Source organism: Balaenoptera acutorostrata, chromosome 20 (genome assembly GCF_949987535.1).
Source record: "Balaenoptera acutorostrata chromosome 20, mBalAcu1.1, whole genome shotgun sequence".
Lineage (NCBI taxonomy): Eukaryota > Metazoa > Chordata > Mammalia > Artiodactyla > Balaenopteridae > Balaenoptera > Balaenoptera acutorostrata.
This window is the reverse complement of record NC_080083.1, coordinates 43101379-43118646: the sequence shown is the minus strand read 5'-3', so window position 1 is coordinate 43118646 and position 17268 is coordinate 43101379. Positions and strand designations below refer to the sequence as shown.

The following is a 17268-nucleotide window of genomic DNA, read 5'->3' as shown; positions in this document are numbered from 1 at the left end:
CAATCTTGGGACCTGAGCCTGATCTGCCCCCAGGTCCTTTCTCCCAGTCCCGGATGCCATAGCCAGGTGCTATGAGAGCTCCAAAGAGATGCTTCCTCCGTTTTCTCCCCACCACCCCTCCTGACAATGACCAGGCAGAGACGGGAGTTGTGCAACTCAGATAATGAAGCTTTATTGATTGCTGGGAGGGGCAAGGGTGAAACGGGGCTCAGGTGTGAAGTGCTTGTGGTGGGGGGGTGGGGGACAGGATAGGGGATTCCCCCAGTGAAATCTGCGTCCACATGGGGAGCTTTCTAGGCCTGAACAGTGCAGAACAGCTTTAGTTCTTGGTGCGAATGACCTGCTCGTGGGAGGACACCACCTTGCCATCGTGCACATCCAAGACTTTGGTGCGAATCTGACGACTGGAGGAGGTCACTGGGGAAGAGGAGAGAGAGGGCGTTATCAGCGGCGGATAGGCAATGGAGAAATCAGGAGGGCGAGGGCAAGGAGCCGAGGGCACTGGCACAAACTGTCTCTCTGCTGCCCTCTCCCCCGATTAACACTTCACCCACTGCTCTTGCCCCGGCACTGATATCATCAGCACGTTCCTTTCAGACTAGAGCTCCCTAAGGTCAGGGGCAGAGTCTGTGTCTTCAGACTGGAGCTTCCTAATAACTCAGCCCAAAATGGTTCCATCCAGATCTGCCCACATGGACTGGTCTTGGTGGGAAGACCCATGTGGGGCTCTGCCCGTGATGCTGACCGCCAGAACTATGGGATCTGCCACAAATAGGGGGCCACCAACTCCTCGCCATAAGGAGGGTTTAGAAAATGGCTTCTTCTACCCACAGACGTGCCTAAGGGATACTGGGTGAGAAAACCCTAGCTCAAGCCCTCCAGAAGCTCCCATCTAACATCCTAGACATGCTGGGAGACAGGGGGTGGTCTTGAGTCCAGGCTTGATAAGGAGGAAAGTCTTACCATCTCTGGATGACTGAGAGCCAGTGGAGAACTGGGAGGTGGAGAGGCTGTGAAGACAGAAAGGGGCAAGATGATCAGACACACAGGGGGCAGTGAGTGAACTGTGGGGGGCAGGACTGGGGTGGGGGGGGGGCCTTCTCACTGGGTGTCCTCGCCCTCCAGCAGGCGGCGGTAGGTGCTGATCTCCTGCTCCAGCCGCGTCTTCACGTCCAGCAGGATCTTGTACTCCTGGTTCTGTTGTTCCATCTCGCAGCGCAGCTGGGCCAGCTGTTCCTCCATGTTGCTGATCAGCTCCTGGATCTGGCCCAGCTGCATGCAGTAGCGGCTTTTGGTCTCCTCCAGGCTGTTCTCCAGGGATGATTTCTGGGAGGGAAGGAGAGCAGATCAGGAATCAGTGAAGGTGGTCATTCTCTCCCTCCAGGGCCCTGGACACCGCCCCAGGCCTGGCAGCCGCCCCTACCATGCTGAGCTGGGACTGCAGCTCGATCTCCAGGTTCTGCAGGGTGCGCCGGAGCTCTGAGATCTCGGTCTTGCTGCTCTGCACCAGCTCGCTGTTGGCGGCTACCTCGTGGTTCAGTTCCTCCGTCTGCAGAAAAGAAAACATCGTTGGCGCTGGAAGTTCCAGGGAGGCAGGCGTCCTGGGTCCCCTCCACTCCGAAGGCCACCCACCTTGCTGAAGAACCAGTCCTCGGCGTCCTTGCGGTTCTTCTCTGCCATCTTCTCGTACTGGTCGCGCATCTCGTTCAGGATGCGGCTGAGGTCCACGCCGGGGGCGGCGTCCATCTCCACGTTGACATCCCCGCCCACTTGGCCTCGCAGGGCATTCATTTCCTGCACAACCAAAGAACGGTCCACAGTCAGGGGCCTCACTATGGCAATCGATTAGGGCTCCCTAGTCAGAGGTGTTCCTGGTCTCTGAACATTCCTCTCCACCATCTCTCCCCTCCCAGCTAACCCTCTAAGCTGGCTTTTCCATTTTGCTCTCACCTCCTCGTGGTTCTTCCGGAGGTAGGCCAGCTCCTCCTTCAGGCTCTCGATCTGCATCTCCAGGTCGGCTCTGGCCAGGGTCAGCTCGTCCAGCACCCTGCGTAGGCCGTTGATGTCGGCCTCCACACTCAAGCGCAGGTTCAGCTCCGTCTCGTACCTGGAATGACCCAGCAAAAAAAGGAATGAGACACCCTCCCTGGTCACACTGAAGGCTCTGTTCTCTTCCCCCTGCAGCTTCTGCCCATAGTTGGCATCCTGTGGGCGGTTTAGTGAGCCAGTCTTGAAGATGGCATGGATGGACACAGAGCCCATTATTCCTCAGATCTGAAATTCTGGGGAGGGAGACAGTGCCAAGAATAAGACAGTTGATCGTGCTATAGAATTCACGGAGGGGGCGATGTTTCTGGCTTCAGCCAGCCAGTAGCACACAAGGCCTCCAGATATGACTACCTCCTGCACTTCAGGGGCAGGCAGGGAAGTGGGGACCGCCCCTCCCTAAAGCAGTGGCTCCCTAAGCTGGCTGTGGATCAGGATCACCCAGGTAGCCTATTAAAAATAACTGAATCAAAAAATAATAATAATAACTGAATCAGAACTCCAAAGGTGGGGCCCAAGGGTCTTGTATTTTTACAAACACCCCAAGGGGTTTTCAACACAGCCATTGTGGCACTAGCCAGCTCTGTTCAGGGAACACTTCTCCAAAAATGCCCAACCCAGGGGAGACTGGATGCTCTGAAACACCACTGCAAACTCACTTGGTGCGGAAGTCATCAGCGGCCAGACGGGCATTGTCAATCTGCAGCACGACACTAGCATTGTCCACAGTGGCTGCAAGGATCTGCAAGTGGAAAGGGCACAGGTCATTGGTCCAGTGGACAGCACTAGGCAGACCTGACTGCAGCCTGCATCGGGACTTTGCTTTCATGCTTCTGCCTGAGTCCCTGCTACTCCTCACAAGCCTTTGCCACGGCAGCCTAAAGGATAACTCCCAGTGGTCCAGATTTGACCCAGGACTTGGCTACTTGTGGTCAGCAGAATGGGTAGAAAGAGCCCTGACCTTAGATAAAAAGCCCTCGAGTTCTGATCCTGTATCTACCACTGAGTTGTTGCAAAACCTGAGATGGGTCTCAGGCCCTCGAGCGCCCTACCCACAGAGGAGGGGAGTGACCGGACTCTCCAGACCCCCTTCCTAATCTGAATTCTCCTCTGTCTGCACAAGCCAGCCCTGTCAGTCCTCTGTAGGCACATATACTCCTTTTCAAGTCTTCAGAGCACAGGACCTCAAAGTGGGGCTTTCCCGAAAGTTGAGATCCATCTGGCACAGGGGCTTCGAAAAGAAGAAGCAAAAGGAAAGAAAAAAAAAGGTAGACTGAACCCTGGACTGGCTAGAGTTCCCTCCCTCATCATCTAATTTCCCTAATCCACTCAAAGCATCAGAGCCAGACACCAAGGGAAGCAGGAACAGCAGACTCCTGGGGTGACATGGGAGCAAGGAACGGGGGCTGGAGTCAGATGACACAAGCCCCCCAGGCCCTCTCCTATGTGGGGCACATAAAGTGGGCCACCACTGATTGTCTCTGTGGGTTTTCCATGCCCTCCTGGCTGTGGGGAGGGGCCACCGTGCCAGGGCGCATGGGCGGCAGCCCAGACGAATGAGCTAATGAGTGGTTTGGATGTCTAGCCTGGTGCAGTTAGAACCTCGCTCCTCCCCGGTGCTGGAGAACGGGTTGCTGCCTCCTGTACTGGCAGGTGGGGCACAAGGGCTTTAGCCTTGGCTCGGCCATTGATTTGCTGTGTGACCTTGGGCAGACAGCCCAAAGCTTCAGCTTCTTCCTCTGTAAAATGTAAGGGTAGGAATCCCTGGTCTCTTGTGGTCTGAGAATCTGGAGCTCAGAGAGGCCTGAGCAAGATAGGGGAAGGGAGACCATCTTCTCATAGACCAGCTCTGTTGGGGGCATCCAGAGCCAAAAGAAGGGATCTGGAGCTGGAAGCTATCCTGTCTAAGAATCCCAAGCAACCAGTGGCCTGAGGCATCCATTGCTCCTAAATGAGCTAGCTGGAATAGCACCTCCTGCTGCCTGATCCACGCACCTTGTTCCTCAGGTCCTCGATGGTCTTGAAGTAGAGGCTGTAGTCCCTGACCTCAGTGGGCCGTTGCTTCTGGTACCAGTCGCGGATCTTCACCTCCAGGTCAGTGTTGGCCTCCTCCAGGGCACGTACCTTGTCCAGGTAGGAGGCCAGGCGGTCGTTGAGGTTCTGCATGGTCACCTTCTCACTGCCCACCAGGAGCCCATCACCATAGCTAAAGCCACCACCCGAACCCCCACCGAAGCCACCACTGTAGCCGGCGCCAACGCCACTGCCATATCCTCCACTGAAGCCACTACCCAGGGCCCCACCAAAGCTGCTGCTGCTGCTGTAGCCGCCGCCATAGCCGCCCCCCAGCCCGTAGGCACACCCAGCGTTGTAGCGGGAGGAGGACTGGCCCCCGTAGGCGCTGGGGGCCCGGCAGGAGCCTCCGACCAGGGTGGAAGGCCCGCGGCTGCAGCCACCACCGAAGCCACTGGTGCCCTTCATGGAGCTGGAGGAGGTGAACTGGCGGCTAGTCATGGTGCCAAGGACGGAGGTGAGTGAGCGAGTGAGCAGGCAGAGAGGAGAGAAAGGCGCTTAGGTGAGTGAGAAAAGGATGCAAGGCTTTATACTCCTGGGTAAGGGCGGGCCTGGCATTTTCCATTCCCCTTGGCTTCCATCACCCAGGGGACAGTGCCAACTCCCAGACACGTCCCTCCTCTCCTCCGCCTCATCATGTCTGTCATATTTTACTGGAAACTCATTGTTCGGGGTGTTTGGGGTTTCTTGTCCCACCAGGTGTGATTCACAGGAGGACGTATGGGCCTGCAGGCTACAGTTTCCCCTTGGGCCCTGGGAGCACAGCCCTCTGCATATGCTGGGCTCAGCCAGGCGGTGGGAGAGGGTCTCTGCACCATAAACCTAGTGACTTGTTAGTCCCCATTAACTAGGTGGGTCTCTGACATCCACCTAGAGGAAGCCCAGCACTCCATGTTCCAGGAGGAACACCGGCATGGCAAGGTCACATGGGGCACAGAGATGCCCCCTCAGCATTACCACCCATAAAAAGAAACAAGGTTTTGGGGTCCTCCCAACTCTGACCTGCTGGGCTGCACCATGGGGCCCGTCACATCCCCGAAACATGCCCAGCCAGTAGTCAGGTGGCTCAGGCTTCTATCCCGACACCCCCAGTAAAGGGAAATCCAGGCAGCTCTCCCCAGCCCTAGGCACAGACCCTAAGATCCTCCACACATCTGTGGATGGGCCCATGGCATTGGCTGCTCAGTCTGGCCAAGGGCAGGTGGTGTCACAGGAGACACTGGGAAAGAGTGTGGAGCCAGACTGAGTCCTGACTCTGCTATTTACTCCTGTGTGACCCAGGCCCTGACCCTCCTCGGAGTCTCAGTTTGCTCATCTGGAAAGTGGGAGTACTGCAGAGTCAGCACTGAGAATCCAACGTGGCAATGGATGTGAAAGGGTTTTGTAAGCTGAGGGTGGCACAAAGTCTGGGTAGCACTGTTGTAGCCCCGTCTGGGCCCCAGACCGGGTGAAGCAACACTACTGGAACAGGACTGGAGGGGCCTCTTTGCTTCCAGCCCCAGGTGTTTTCTCAGGCCCCCAGGGCAGCCCCTCGTGGGAGGGTCTGGCTCAGGCACACTTGTTTGAGCCCCTTGTGGAGCTGACCCAAGGGATGTTTGGGGTTGGTTGGTTTGTTTTCGGTGGCGGGAGGAGTGCAGGCACCTGAAAGTGAACTCAAGGGTCCCAGACTACTGAGGCCCCGAGGGTCAGGGGACATGTCCAGGGGTCCATCAAGTTCTGCCTCGGAGGTTTGTATATGGGGACCTCAGCTATCCCAGGTCTCCCAGACAACCTCCAAAGGCACCCCCTTTGGCCTCACCCCGCCCTCCTGCCGCCCCTCAGCCCCACGGACCCCGGCAGGCATGTTGGGAGGAATGTGGTCGTGTCTGGGGCTGCCTGACGCGTCCCATCTCCCCAGACAGGTCCTAACAGCCCCTGCTGGAGGCTCCAACACTCCTCCTAGGATCAACTGCTCCCTGAAGGGGAGCGGAGCCTCCCTCTCCCCCCACCCTAACCCAAAGCAGAAGTCAGGGAGCCGCCCTCCCCGCCGCCTGCCTCTGGGGCTTAGAAGACAATGCTGAGACAGAGACTCGAGGCTGTAGGCTCCCCAAAACTGCCATGCTGAGGACACTCAAGTGTGTGAGTATGTGAGTGAGTGAGTGACCACCCCTGACAGAGACCCCTAATCTCCTTCCGGAGGATGGTCCCCCAGGCCCGGCCCAGCCCTTCCTCTTCCTCAGTGAGGGGCAGCAGGGATTTGGGCTGAAGGAGGAAGTCTTTGTTAGAAGATGTTGCAGTCGGCTGTGGGGTGGAGGGGGGGGGCGGTGCTCTCCAGAGAAGAATGCAGCATCCAGAGGGATGCCGGGGGGCACCAGTGGGTGCAGAGCCCAACACCCACTTCCTCTGTGCCACCCACCACCCTGTCTCTCTCCACCACAGGGAACCACGGATAGAATCCCTGGAGCATGGGACACAGGAAAAGCTCTTCTTCCCTCTCATTTGATTCAGTGGAACCCAAAAGAGGCTCCCTCCTTGCCCCTCTCCAAGGGGAATCCAAAAGACAAAGAGGGTAGGGAACCCATGACATATACATTCACGCACACCATCTAGGAAGAGACCTTTGCCAGCCCCCTCCCTACCTCCATGGACCCTGGAATCCCAGCATGGGAATCAAGTCTGATCTCCTCCTTCACCCAGGACTAGACCTTGGCTCACATCCTAAGGCCAGTCCCCTTCCCCCTGCACACAGGGATCTAGATGCAAGTAGCCCAGCCCGGTGTTCCTGACATTTTGAAGAGAGGCAGCTTTCGGGGGCAGCCGTGGCTAATGTGATGGGGGGTTGTCTGTTGGAGGTGGAGTACCCCCCCACCTCTGGAGTCCCAGGCAGGCTTTGTGTGGCATGTCAGGAGCCTGGGGCGGTGCCTCTTGTGGTTGGTGAGTGTCCCAGCACCAGCCTGTGGTAGGGCGGACCAATGCCAATCCAAACTGGTGAAGGGGCAGGGCGAGGCAGCCCCCACAGAGCTCACACTGTGTGCTGAGGACCCGGCTGGGCACAGGGGATGGGATCCTAAGGAAGGAGGGGACCTAGGGACAGCCCAGCCTGAGGAGGGAGGCACAGCCCCTGCTCTCAGAGCCCGGTCTAATGGAAGAGACTGTCTCTTTGGAAGCCCCCAGCCTGAAAGGAAAGAGAGGCTACACATCAGAATTACTGAAGATATGAACAAACATAAGAAAAGTGCAATTCGTGTGTATTCATTTCCTGGGGCTGCAGAAGTAAATTATCACAAACCTGGTGGTTAAAAACAACTGAAAATCTTCTCTCACCGTTCTGGAGGCGTGAAGTCTAAAATTAAGATGCCACGCTCCCTATGGATGTGCTGGGAGAGAATCCTTCCTTGCCTCTGCCAGCTTCTGGCGGCCCCATGCATTCCTTGGTTTGTGGCAACAAAACTCCAGTCTCTGCCTCTGTCTTTACGTGGCCAGCATCTCTGTGTCTCCATGTGTCCTTTTCTATCTAAGGACACTCATTGGATTTAGCACCCACCCTAATCCAGTATGATCTTCTCTCAATTCTTACATCTGCAAAGACCCTATTTCCAAATCAGTTCACAGTCTGAGGTTCCGGGTGCACATGAATTTGAGCGGGACACTATTCAACCCACTACACCATGTAACAGACCTGTAACTATCCGTGTTGCAGAGGCAGTGGTGAAAACTTGTTGGAGGGATGGTTGTGATAAGACGTTTGCAGGGCCAGTCCAGACGGCTTCTGGGAGCAGCTCTAACTCAACATGTAAAAGTGCCGGGGAGGCAGCAGCAGGGAAGCACAGGATTCTCAGGTCTCTGATCCACACTCCCCATCACCCAGTTTCTCTGACTCCTTCACAAATAGACAATGGTTCTGGGAGAGAGCTCTTTTTTTTTTAACTTTTTATTTTGAAATAATTTTAAACTTTCAGAAAAAGTTGCAAAAATTGTACAGAGCCTACGTGTACCCTTCACCCAGCTTCCCCTAATATGAACAGATCACATAAACATTATACAACGATCAAAACCAACGCATTAACGTTGACCCAATACTGTTAATTAACGACAGACTTGAATTTCACCAGGATTTCCACCAATGATCCTTTTTTGTTGCAGGATCCAATCCGGGATTCCACTCACTTGTTGTCATGTCTCCTGCAGTCTGTGACAGCCCCTCCTCATTGTTCCTTGTCTTTTAAGACCTTGACACTTTTGAAGAGTACTGGTCGGTTATTTTGTAAAATATCGCTCAGTTGGGGTTTTTCTGATATTTTCTCAACATCAGATTGAGGTGATGCATTTTGGCAAGAAAAGCACAGAAGTGTCGTTGTGGTCTTCTCAGTGCATCATCTCAGGCATCCGTGTGTTGATGTGTCTTAGGGCTGGTGACATTAACCTTGTTCATTGGCTAAGGCGGGGTTCGCTAGGTTTCTCCACTGTAATATTATTTTTCTCGCTGAAACTAATAAATACTTTGAGGAAGATACTTTGAGACTATGCAACTTATCCTGTTTCTCTTTAAACTTTCACCGACCGGTTTTTGAATCCATCAGTGGAGGGAAAGAGCTCTTGATGGCCACTGGCTCTACAGCCTCATTTATCCAGACTTGAGGGACTGTGGCTTTTAGGAGACATTGGGGGAGTGGTCCAGGCCCAGGAAAGAACTCTTTCTTCCTCTCTTGTCCAGCCCCAAACCCAGCCTGGGCCCTCTCAAACCATCTCTGTACCCTAAGGTATTCCCAGGCCTCTTCCCTTAAGAGATACCAAGTGTTTCTCTAACCACTGATGTCTAGAGTCTCTTCTTAGCCCCCCACCAGCCATGGGGGAAAGGAAGGGACAGTCAAGGTCCTCCCCATGTCACAGGTAGGAAGTCTGAGGTCCAGAGAGGTTCACAGTCAAGTAACCAGTTGGAGCCCTCCTTGTGATTCTCAGACCACCTTCCTCTCCAGGGTCTGCTGGCTGGGCTTCTCATCTCCTCCTGGCAGAGTCCTATGTCCCCTGCCCTTCCTTCCTCATCTCTCCAAACTCTCCCCTGCCCAGACCCCTTCACTTTGCCCATCCCTCTCCCCAAGTCCCAGCCACCTGTGTACAGCAAGGGTTAAGTCTCCTAGAGCTGAGGGCTGTCACTTCTAAGAATGACAAGCTGGGACCTGAACTGACCTGGACCTGAGTGTCTGTCGCCAGAAATGCCGGGCTAGCACGGGGGCCAGGAGCAGGCTGGCAGGTAGGATTGCAGGCCCAGGAGGCAATCAGGAGCCTGGAACACCCGGGTGCCCTGTCCCCTAGAAAGCTCTACCACCCGCTGGTTTCCCAGGCCAGCCTGCCTGTCTGGGCCAAGCATCCTGTGAGAACCTGCGCTGACACAACAGATGGGCTGATTCAAGTGTTTCCGTGTCCATGGGCCCGTCTGAGCCTGCCGGCTGCTAGAGCTGATAGAACAGAGACTGACCATCCCACGTTTTAGATGCAGAAGTTTCAGAGGTTGAGGAAATCCTCAAGCGTCCACAGCAAGGAAGCTTCTCAGGCAGAATTCAATCCCAGCTCTACCTGGGCTGTAAGCCTCACTTTTCAAAGACAGGTCCCCTCCCGCCAGAGGGTCCCCAAAAGTCTGAGCCAGAAAGGGCCTCAGGGGTCATCTAGACAAGTCTCTTAACTTTACAGATGGGGAAACCGAGGTCCAGAGAGGGGAAAGGTCATGTTCAAAGTCACACACCAGAAACTGCTTTGAAAGTGCCAAGTGTTTAACAATTGTTAGCCAGGAATCTGAGCTAGGCAGGGTGAGAATGGATAGGGTGAAAAGAGCTGTGCCTGCACCCCAGAATCACATTTGGGTTGCTAAGAACATTAACAGTTAGGTAACCAAAGGCCAGCAACAGATGGATTCACTAACCCTCTATTAGCTCCCTGTTCAAGTAAAATAAGGCTTAAGTTCTCCAGCCAATAACCCGTGATGCCCAGTGCAAACTGAGCTCCACCCCAGCAGCCCAGGTTTCTCACTAACCCCAACATCCCCACTCATCTCCCAGCCTCTGCCTGAATTTCCTCTTCTGTCTCCTCTTTCTGCCCAACTCTCACACTCTTTGAGGCCAAGCCTCAGTTCAACAGACAGATGTAATATATGATTTCTGTAGACTGTGTGGCATAAAGTAGATGCTCAGTGAAAGACAGACAGAAGAGAAAGAGAGAGGGGCAAGGAAGGGAGGAAGGGAGGAAAGGGAAGATGGTAAAAAATATGGAAGGATGGATGGATGGATGGATGGATGGATGGACGGATGGATTGGCAGGTGAGTGGGCAGATGGATGGATGGATGGAAGGATAATGGATGGATAAATAGAAAAATGGAAGGTGGATGGATGGTGGGTGGGTAGGTGGGTGGGCAGGGGGGTGAAGGATGGATGGAACACAGAGAAACGGATGTCATCCCCCCACCCCAAGGTGGGCAAGCATCCTAGAGGAGTTTTTAACTTCGCTGAACCTTGACGATGAATAGGTGCTAAGCAAGCTAAGGAAGTGAGGAAGGACATCCCATTTGCTCAGGGAAGCACCTGAGCAAAGACACATAGGCGTGAGACGTGGGTCTGTTGGAGAACGCAAGCACTTAAGCATTGCTGGAGCACGCTGCTGAAGGCTGGATCTGCCTGATAGAACTGAGAGCAGAGGCTGGGGGACGAAGGCTGTGCTAAGGAGGTCAGACTTGATCCTGACAACTCTGGAGGCACTGAAGGGTCCTAAGAAGGGCAATGACGCTGTCAGGTGCGTTTACAAGGGCTACTCTGGCGTCCCTGTGGAACACACTTTGGGAGAGGGGGAAGCGAAGGGAAAACGGGAAGGAAGATGCCGCTTGCCCTTATCCAGATAAGGGACGGGTTTGGTGGACTTCTCTCCCAGGGAGTCGCACCCCCTCACCTCAGATCACCTGGATCTCCCCTTTTTCAGCGCTCCCAGTACTTCTATGATCTGTGCACCCCCCCATTATAGTTTACTACTGTGCCTTCGGGGGCCAGCCACAAAGTGTCTGTCTCATGTAGTAGGTGTTCAGGGTGTTAATTTACTGTAATTACTCTGGCCTGACAGGGGAGACAGAGCCCTTATGCTTGGGGGCACCCAGTCTAATGGGGGAAGGCAAATGAGCCTAGAACCTTCTCTGCTCCGTAGGCTGAGTGGAGCCCAGAACCGAGGAGCCGCCGGCGGGGGCGCAGGGGCGGGGGTGGGTAGCACACGGAAGCCTTCTTGGAAAGGTTTGACTCAGGTTTGAAAGAAGGAAGATTCCTGGATGGGTGGAGTGGGAGCCGGCATTCCCAGACAGGGGCGTGGCTGTGAGAACTCCAGCGCCAGCAACGTCAGCACCTGGGAATCACAAGAGCTGTGTCAGGAGCCTTGAGCGACAGGCCCTGGTAGAGGGTAAGGGAGACCCCGCAAGAAAGGCAAGGCTTCCCAGCCGGAAGGAAAGGCAGTTCCAGCCTGAAGGGTAGAAAGAAAGGAGCAGTTTCCACCAGTCAAAGGTGGGGGACCAGGTTCAAGGCCGTGCAGCCCACCCTCCCCCCAGGCTGAGACACGGAGGAGCCGGGGAGGGAGCAGGGCCTCCCAGGTCCGTCACACTTGGGGTTCCAGCCTGGGCTCCCCCACTGACCAGCTGTGTGACTTTGGACAAGTCACTGCAGCCCTCTGAGCCTGTTTCCTATCAAATGGGCAAAATTATAGTTCCTCCCTCGCAGGATTATTGAGAGGAGTAGACAATTCATGGCAAGTAGCCAGCATGGTGCTTGGCACAGAGGAAATTTTTAGCTAAAAATTTATCTTAAACGAAGCCCTAGAGGTCAAGGGCGGGCAGGGGGTGAGCACAAATGGAAAACAGGTATCAAAATTCAAGCAAAGGCAGAGGCAAAGAACAAAGAGGAGTCCAGGAGAGCGCTGGGGCATCGGTGTGACAGGAGGAGGGAGGGCTCGGGAGAGCTGCTGAGGCCAGCAGGCCTCTGTGATGAACTGGTGAGTCTGCGAGGGCCTGGCCAGGGCGGAGTCGCTGGGAACTGGTAGATGCGGAAGCCCTGCCAAGGAAGAGTCAGCAGGACGGCTTGGGTGTGAGGGGAAAAGGAAGGGGCCCACATCCTGAGGTTGGAGGTCCAGCACCGTCCCCCTGCACCTCCCGCCCCCCACCCCCCCAGGCCTGGGAGTGAGGGAGGCGGGGAAGCAGCAGCTCAGGGATTCCAGTGAGACCCCGAGACCAGGGAAGTCCCACCAGTCACTTGGCATTACCTGGTTCTCCAAGCAGCCCTGGCTGTCAGTGCAACGGGGGCAACATCTGTCTTCAGACACACACACATACCCATTTCTATGTCACTCACTTCCAAATGAGGCGACTGGGCAGCTTATGAGAAAAGACACATGTACAGCACAGCAAAGGAAACCATAAACAAAACAAAAAGCACACAGGCTGGGAGAAAACATTTGCAAACAATGCAGCTGACAAGGGGTTAATTTCCAAAATATACAGATAGTTCATACAGCTCAATATCAAAAATCAAACAACGCCATCAAAAAATGGGCATCATCAAAAAGTCTACAAATAATTAATGCTGGAGAGGGTGTGGAAGGGAACCCTCCTACAACATTGGTGGGAATGAAAATTGATGCAGCCACTATGGAAAACAGTATGGAGGTTCCTTAAAAAACTAAAAATAGAGTTACCCATATGATCCAGCAATCCCACTCCTGGGCATATATCTGGAAAAAATGAAAACTCTATTTCGAAAGGATACATGCACCCCAATGTTCATAGCAGCAGTATTTACAATAGCCAAGACATCATAGCAACCTAAGTGTCCATCAGCAGATGAATGGATAAAAAAGATGTGGTATACATACAATGGAATATTACTCAGCTATAAAAAGAATGAAGTAATGCCATTTGCAGCAACATAGATGGACCTAGAGATTATCACACTAAGTGAAGTAAGTCAGGCAGAGAAAGACAAATATTATATGATATTTATATGTGGGATCTAAAATATGATACAAATGAACTTATTTACAAAACAGAAACAGACTCACAGACATAGAAAACAAACTTATGGTTACCAAAGGGGAAAGAGGAGGGGGAGGAATAAATTAGGAGTATGAGATTAACAGATATATACTACTATATATAAAATAGATAAGCAACAAGGATTTACTGTACAGCACAGGGAACTATATTCAATATCTTGTAATATCCTATAATGGAAAAGAAGCTGAAAAAGAATATATGTGTATATATATATATATATATATATATATATATAAAACTGAATCTACTTTGCTGTATACCTAAATATTGTAAATCAACTATAGTTCAATTTTAAAAAAGGAAAAAATTTATAACATAAAACTTACCTCATGTATAATAAAACTAAAAATATCCATTAAAGAAAAATAAATCAAGAATTAGATAATAGAGTATATTGATGAACATGTTTTGGTTGCAAAAGACAGAAACCCAAATTGAATTAGTTTCAAAAAAAGGCAATTCATTGATTCATCATTCTCTCTCTCTCTCTCTCTCTCTCTCTCTCTCTAATGCGCACACACACACACACACACACAAGGCTGGAACCATGGCTGAAGGCAGTCCTAAACTCATCCTTCAGCCTCTTGGCTAGAGAGGATCAACTCAAATTTGAAAAAAACCCAGGGAAGGCCACCTGCATGGCCTGATGTGGCCAGTAGCCAGAATCCTATATGACCAACCCAGCAGGCATACTTGCCCCACAGCCCCAAGCCCCAGCCAAGGAGTAAAGGTCTAGTATCAGAAAAAGCGAGGGGCACAGATTTGGCGCCAACCTCTATGATCTAAGCAGCCACCCCAATTTGTGTCTGCTGCAAAAGGGAGGTGGTGGTAACTATAGGGAGGAGGCTGCTATACCTGACATCTAGCTCTGGGTTTCCCAGCAGCCAAGGCAAAAAAGGAAACATGATGAAATCTAAAACTCTCACTAACTGAAAAGGAGGCACATCTGAGTGTCAAGAGAGATAAATATCTTCTAAGGTCTGAGGTCTGAGAAGGATCTGTCTTCATAGACTCTGAAGGACACTTAGAGCTTTCATTTCCTGAGCCCTGGGCTAGGCACTACCGCCGATATTCTCACTTAATCCTAAGCCTCTTGGGGAAGGTGTCACAGTGTCCATGTTATAGACTTAGAGAGGTAAAGGCAAGGAAGCTCCCTGGTCCTCAGTCCCCAAGAGCTGAGCCCCTCCCAGCTGCCACTGAATGTGCAGCTGTCCCAAAGCTGCCAGGATGCTCCATAAAGCCAACCCCTGGCAGCATCACAGCCTCCTGTTGCCACCGAGCTCTGGGCACTTCTCCTAGGCACTTACTGGCCAGATTTGTCAGCAGCAGAGACTTTTGCCTGAGGACCTTCTCTGGCCACAAAAGCCCATTCTGCCAATGTACAGGACAGGCCAGAGTGTTGGTTGGGGGAGGGGGGGGGGGTTAATGCCACTCCCCCTGCCTGAGACTGATGGAATGGGAGGATAAATACCCCAGCTCCCTCGTCCTTTAGAAAGAACGCTGAGGTGGGAGTTCCCTGGTGGGATTAAGCTCCAGTTGTCCACAGTGTTCACTTGCTTGATAACACAGCCCTTATTAGCTTCCTTCCCCTCCCTGTCTCACTTCCCACTTCCTAATGGTGTTTCATGAGACATCACCCAAAACACTTCTTGCACTTGAAGTTTTTGTCTAAGGATCTGCTTCTAAAACCCAAACTGAGGCACCTGAGCTTTTGGGTTTTAACTATATGTGCCAGTGGTGTGCTGGTAAATGTTCACCCACCAGATATCCAGGGAGAGGGGAAATATATACACTATACACAAATAATATATAATATATAATTTACTAATATATAATTATATAATTTTATAATATATTGTACATATATTATATAGACTAATATATAATTATATAATTTTACAATATATTGTATATGTATTATATAATAATACAGACTATGTTACAAATTATAATAAATATGTAATTTTATAATGTATAACTATATATTACACATAATATATTATATAGTTATATATCATATATTCTAATGTATCATTATTTATTATTATATTAATTACATATTATATTAATATATTCATGATATTATATAATTGTATATTATAAATATGTAATAGTCATAAATAATATATTATATATAATATAAATTCTATAAATTTATAATTAGTATATGTATAAATGATATATTTATAATCATATTTATAAATTTTATAAATATAAATATATAATCTATAAATTTTACTAATATAAGGGATGTCTAGCAGCAATTTACAAATAATAAGACGTACTCTTTAATTGTAGGTCCATAGAGTCAAATGATTCCCATAGGATGCTTTCACTGATTTTGCCAAACTCTTGCAATCTCTGGTTGCCGCTGATAATAAAGTGTTGTTCTGACATGAATGCTGGTTAAAGTTTGTGTTTACATCAAGGGATAATATAAAACTGAAACAGCAAAGGCCTAGGCCCTAACTTCAGTCATTTACCAATGATGTAAGTGACTCTTTGCTAAGTCAAATATCAGATTCCAAATACTGAAAGGGTATTTTTTTGTATTTTTTGCTATTCAGAGGGCAATGGCTACAGACATGACACACTTTTCAGATTAATCTGCATTTTTTTAACATTTTTCTTCTTGAAATGTTAAAGCCTAGACTTTCTTAAGTCTGGACAATCACTAAAACACAATAAATCAAGCCCTGATTTGTAGCATGGGCCATTTCCATGGTGTTAATGCCCCACTGCCTTACCTAGAGGAGGAGGAGGGGGAGGGGAGGCAGCAGCCAAGACCGGGCTGCCCAGGGGCGCTTGGCCACGGGGGAGCGGGGGTGGGGGGGGTTGGGGGGGGCGGGTTGCGGAACCACGCTGCACACACCAGCGGCACCTCTAGGAGAAAGGCAAAGAGTGCCCTTCCCCGCGTAGTAGCCGTAAATCAGCATCTCCTTTAAGGCCAGGGCTGCTCCTGATTGATCACCATAGCCCCCACTCTGTGCCCACCCTGAGCCCAGCACACCTGGCCCAGAGCAGCCTCTAAGTGGACATGGGCTGAGTTCACTGGACTCCTGCGAGAACTCGCCTTCTCTGCAAACCTGATCAAGTCAAACGAGACCAGTGGTCTGCTCATCTGGAAGATCTACCCTAAAGTGGGATGGGTGGGGGGGACACCGTTCTAACACCCCACCTACCAGTCACGTGCCCTTCAGCAAGTGGCTCAGCCTCCTTGAGCCTCAATTTCCTCACCTGTAAAATGGGACAAGTGCAGTACGGGGAGATAGCAAGGAGTCCTGGCAGAGAGCGGGCAGGGAGGAGGCGTTCGCTTCAGCTCAGCCTTAACAGGCAGGACACAGAGCCTGCCCCCAGCCTTGCTGCAAGAATCAAAGGAGGTAACAACAGGTCGGGCGGCTTTGAAAACTGTCCAAGAGAGAGGGAAGAAGCAAGCAAACATTTATTGGGGGCCTACTGTGTGCTTTGTCCACCTTTTGTCTCCTTTCATTCTTTCATGAACCCCTTCAGGTAGATGCCAACACCCTAAATTTACAGAAGAGGAAACTGAGACTCGGAGAGATGAAGAGATCAGCTCAAGGTCACACTCCAAGTTCAACCCATGTGGTCCTCTTGCCTCCTTCCACTATTCCACACTACCTTCTGCAAGGGACTACGATTTTACTTTAAGCTTGTTTTATTTTTTCTTTTTGGTTGTCACTTTTGATTTGTATAGCCATATTATTATCTAAATACAAAGTGAATTTAAAAATCTATTATATGGTGTCACATGCCACAACATGGATAAACCTGGAGGACATCACACTAAGCGAAATAAGCCAGACACAGAAAGGACAAATACTGTGTGATTCCACTCGTAGGAAGTACCTATAGTAGTCAGAATCATAGAAACAGAAAGTAGAAAGCTGGCTACCAAGAGCTGGGAGGAAGGAGGAGAGAATTAGTGTTTGGGTGGGTATAGAGTTTCAACGTTGCAAGATGAGGTTCTAGAGATCTCTTGCACAACAAGGTGAATATATTTCACACTACTGAACTCTACACTTAAACTTTAAGATGGTTTTAATAATCTATCATACAGCTACATGCACCCCTATGTTCA

General features: G+C 51.0%; 1 protein-coding gene across 1 annotated transcript; it reads right to left on the bottom strand.

Moving 5' to 3' along the window:
- Positions 1–297: 297 nt before the first annotated feature.
- Positions 298–4581, bottom strand: LOC103002917 (keratin, type I cytoskeletal 14). The gene is made up of 8 exons (XM_007177643.2): positions 4042–4581; positions 2706–2788; positions 1951–2107; positions 1633–1794; positions 1424–1549; positions 1106–1326; positions 964–1010; positions 298–417 (listed from the first exon to the last, which is right to left on the bottom strand). The coding sequence occupies exons 1-8, from the start codon at positions 4558–4560 to the stop codon at positions 320–322; spliced, it is 1413 nt and encodes a 470-aa protein (XP_007177705.1). The 5' UTR covers positions 4561–4581; the 3' UTR covers positions 298–319.
- Positions 4582–17268: the final 12687 nt, after the last annotated feature.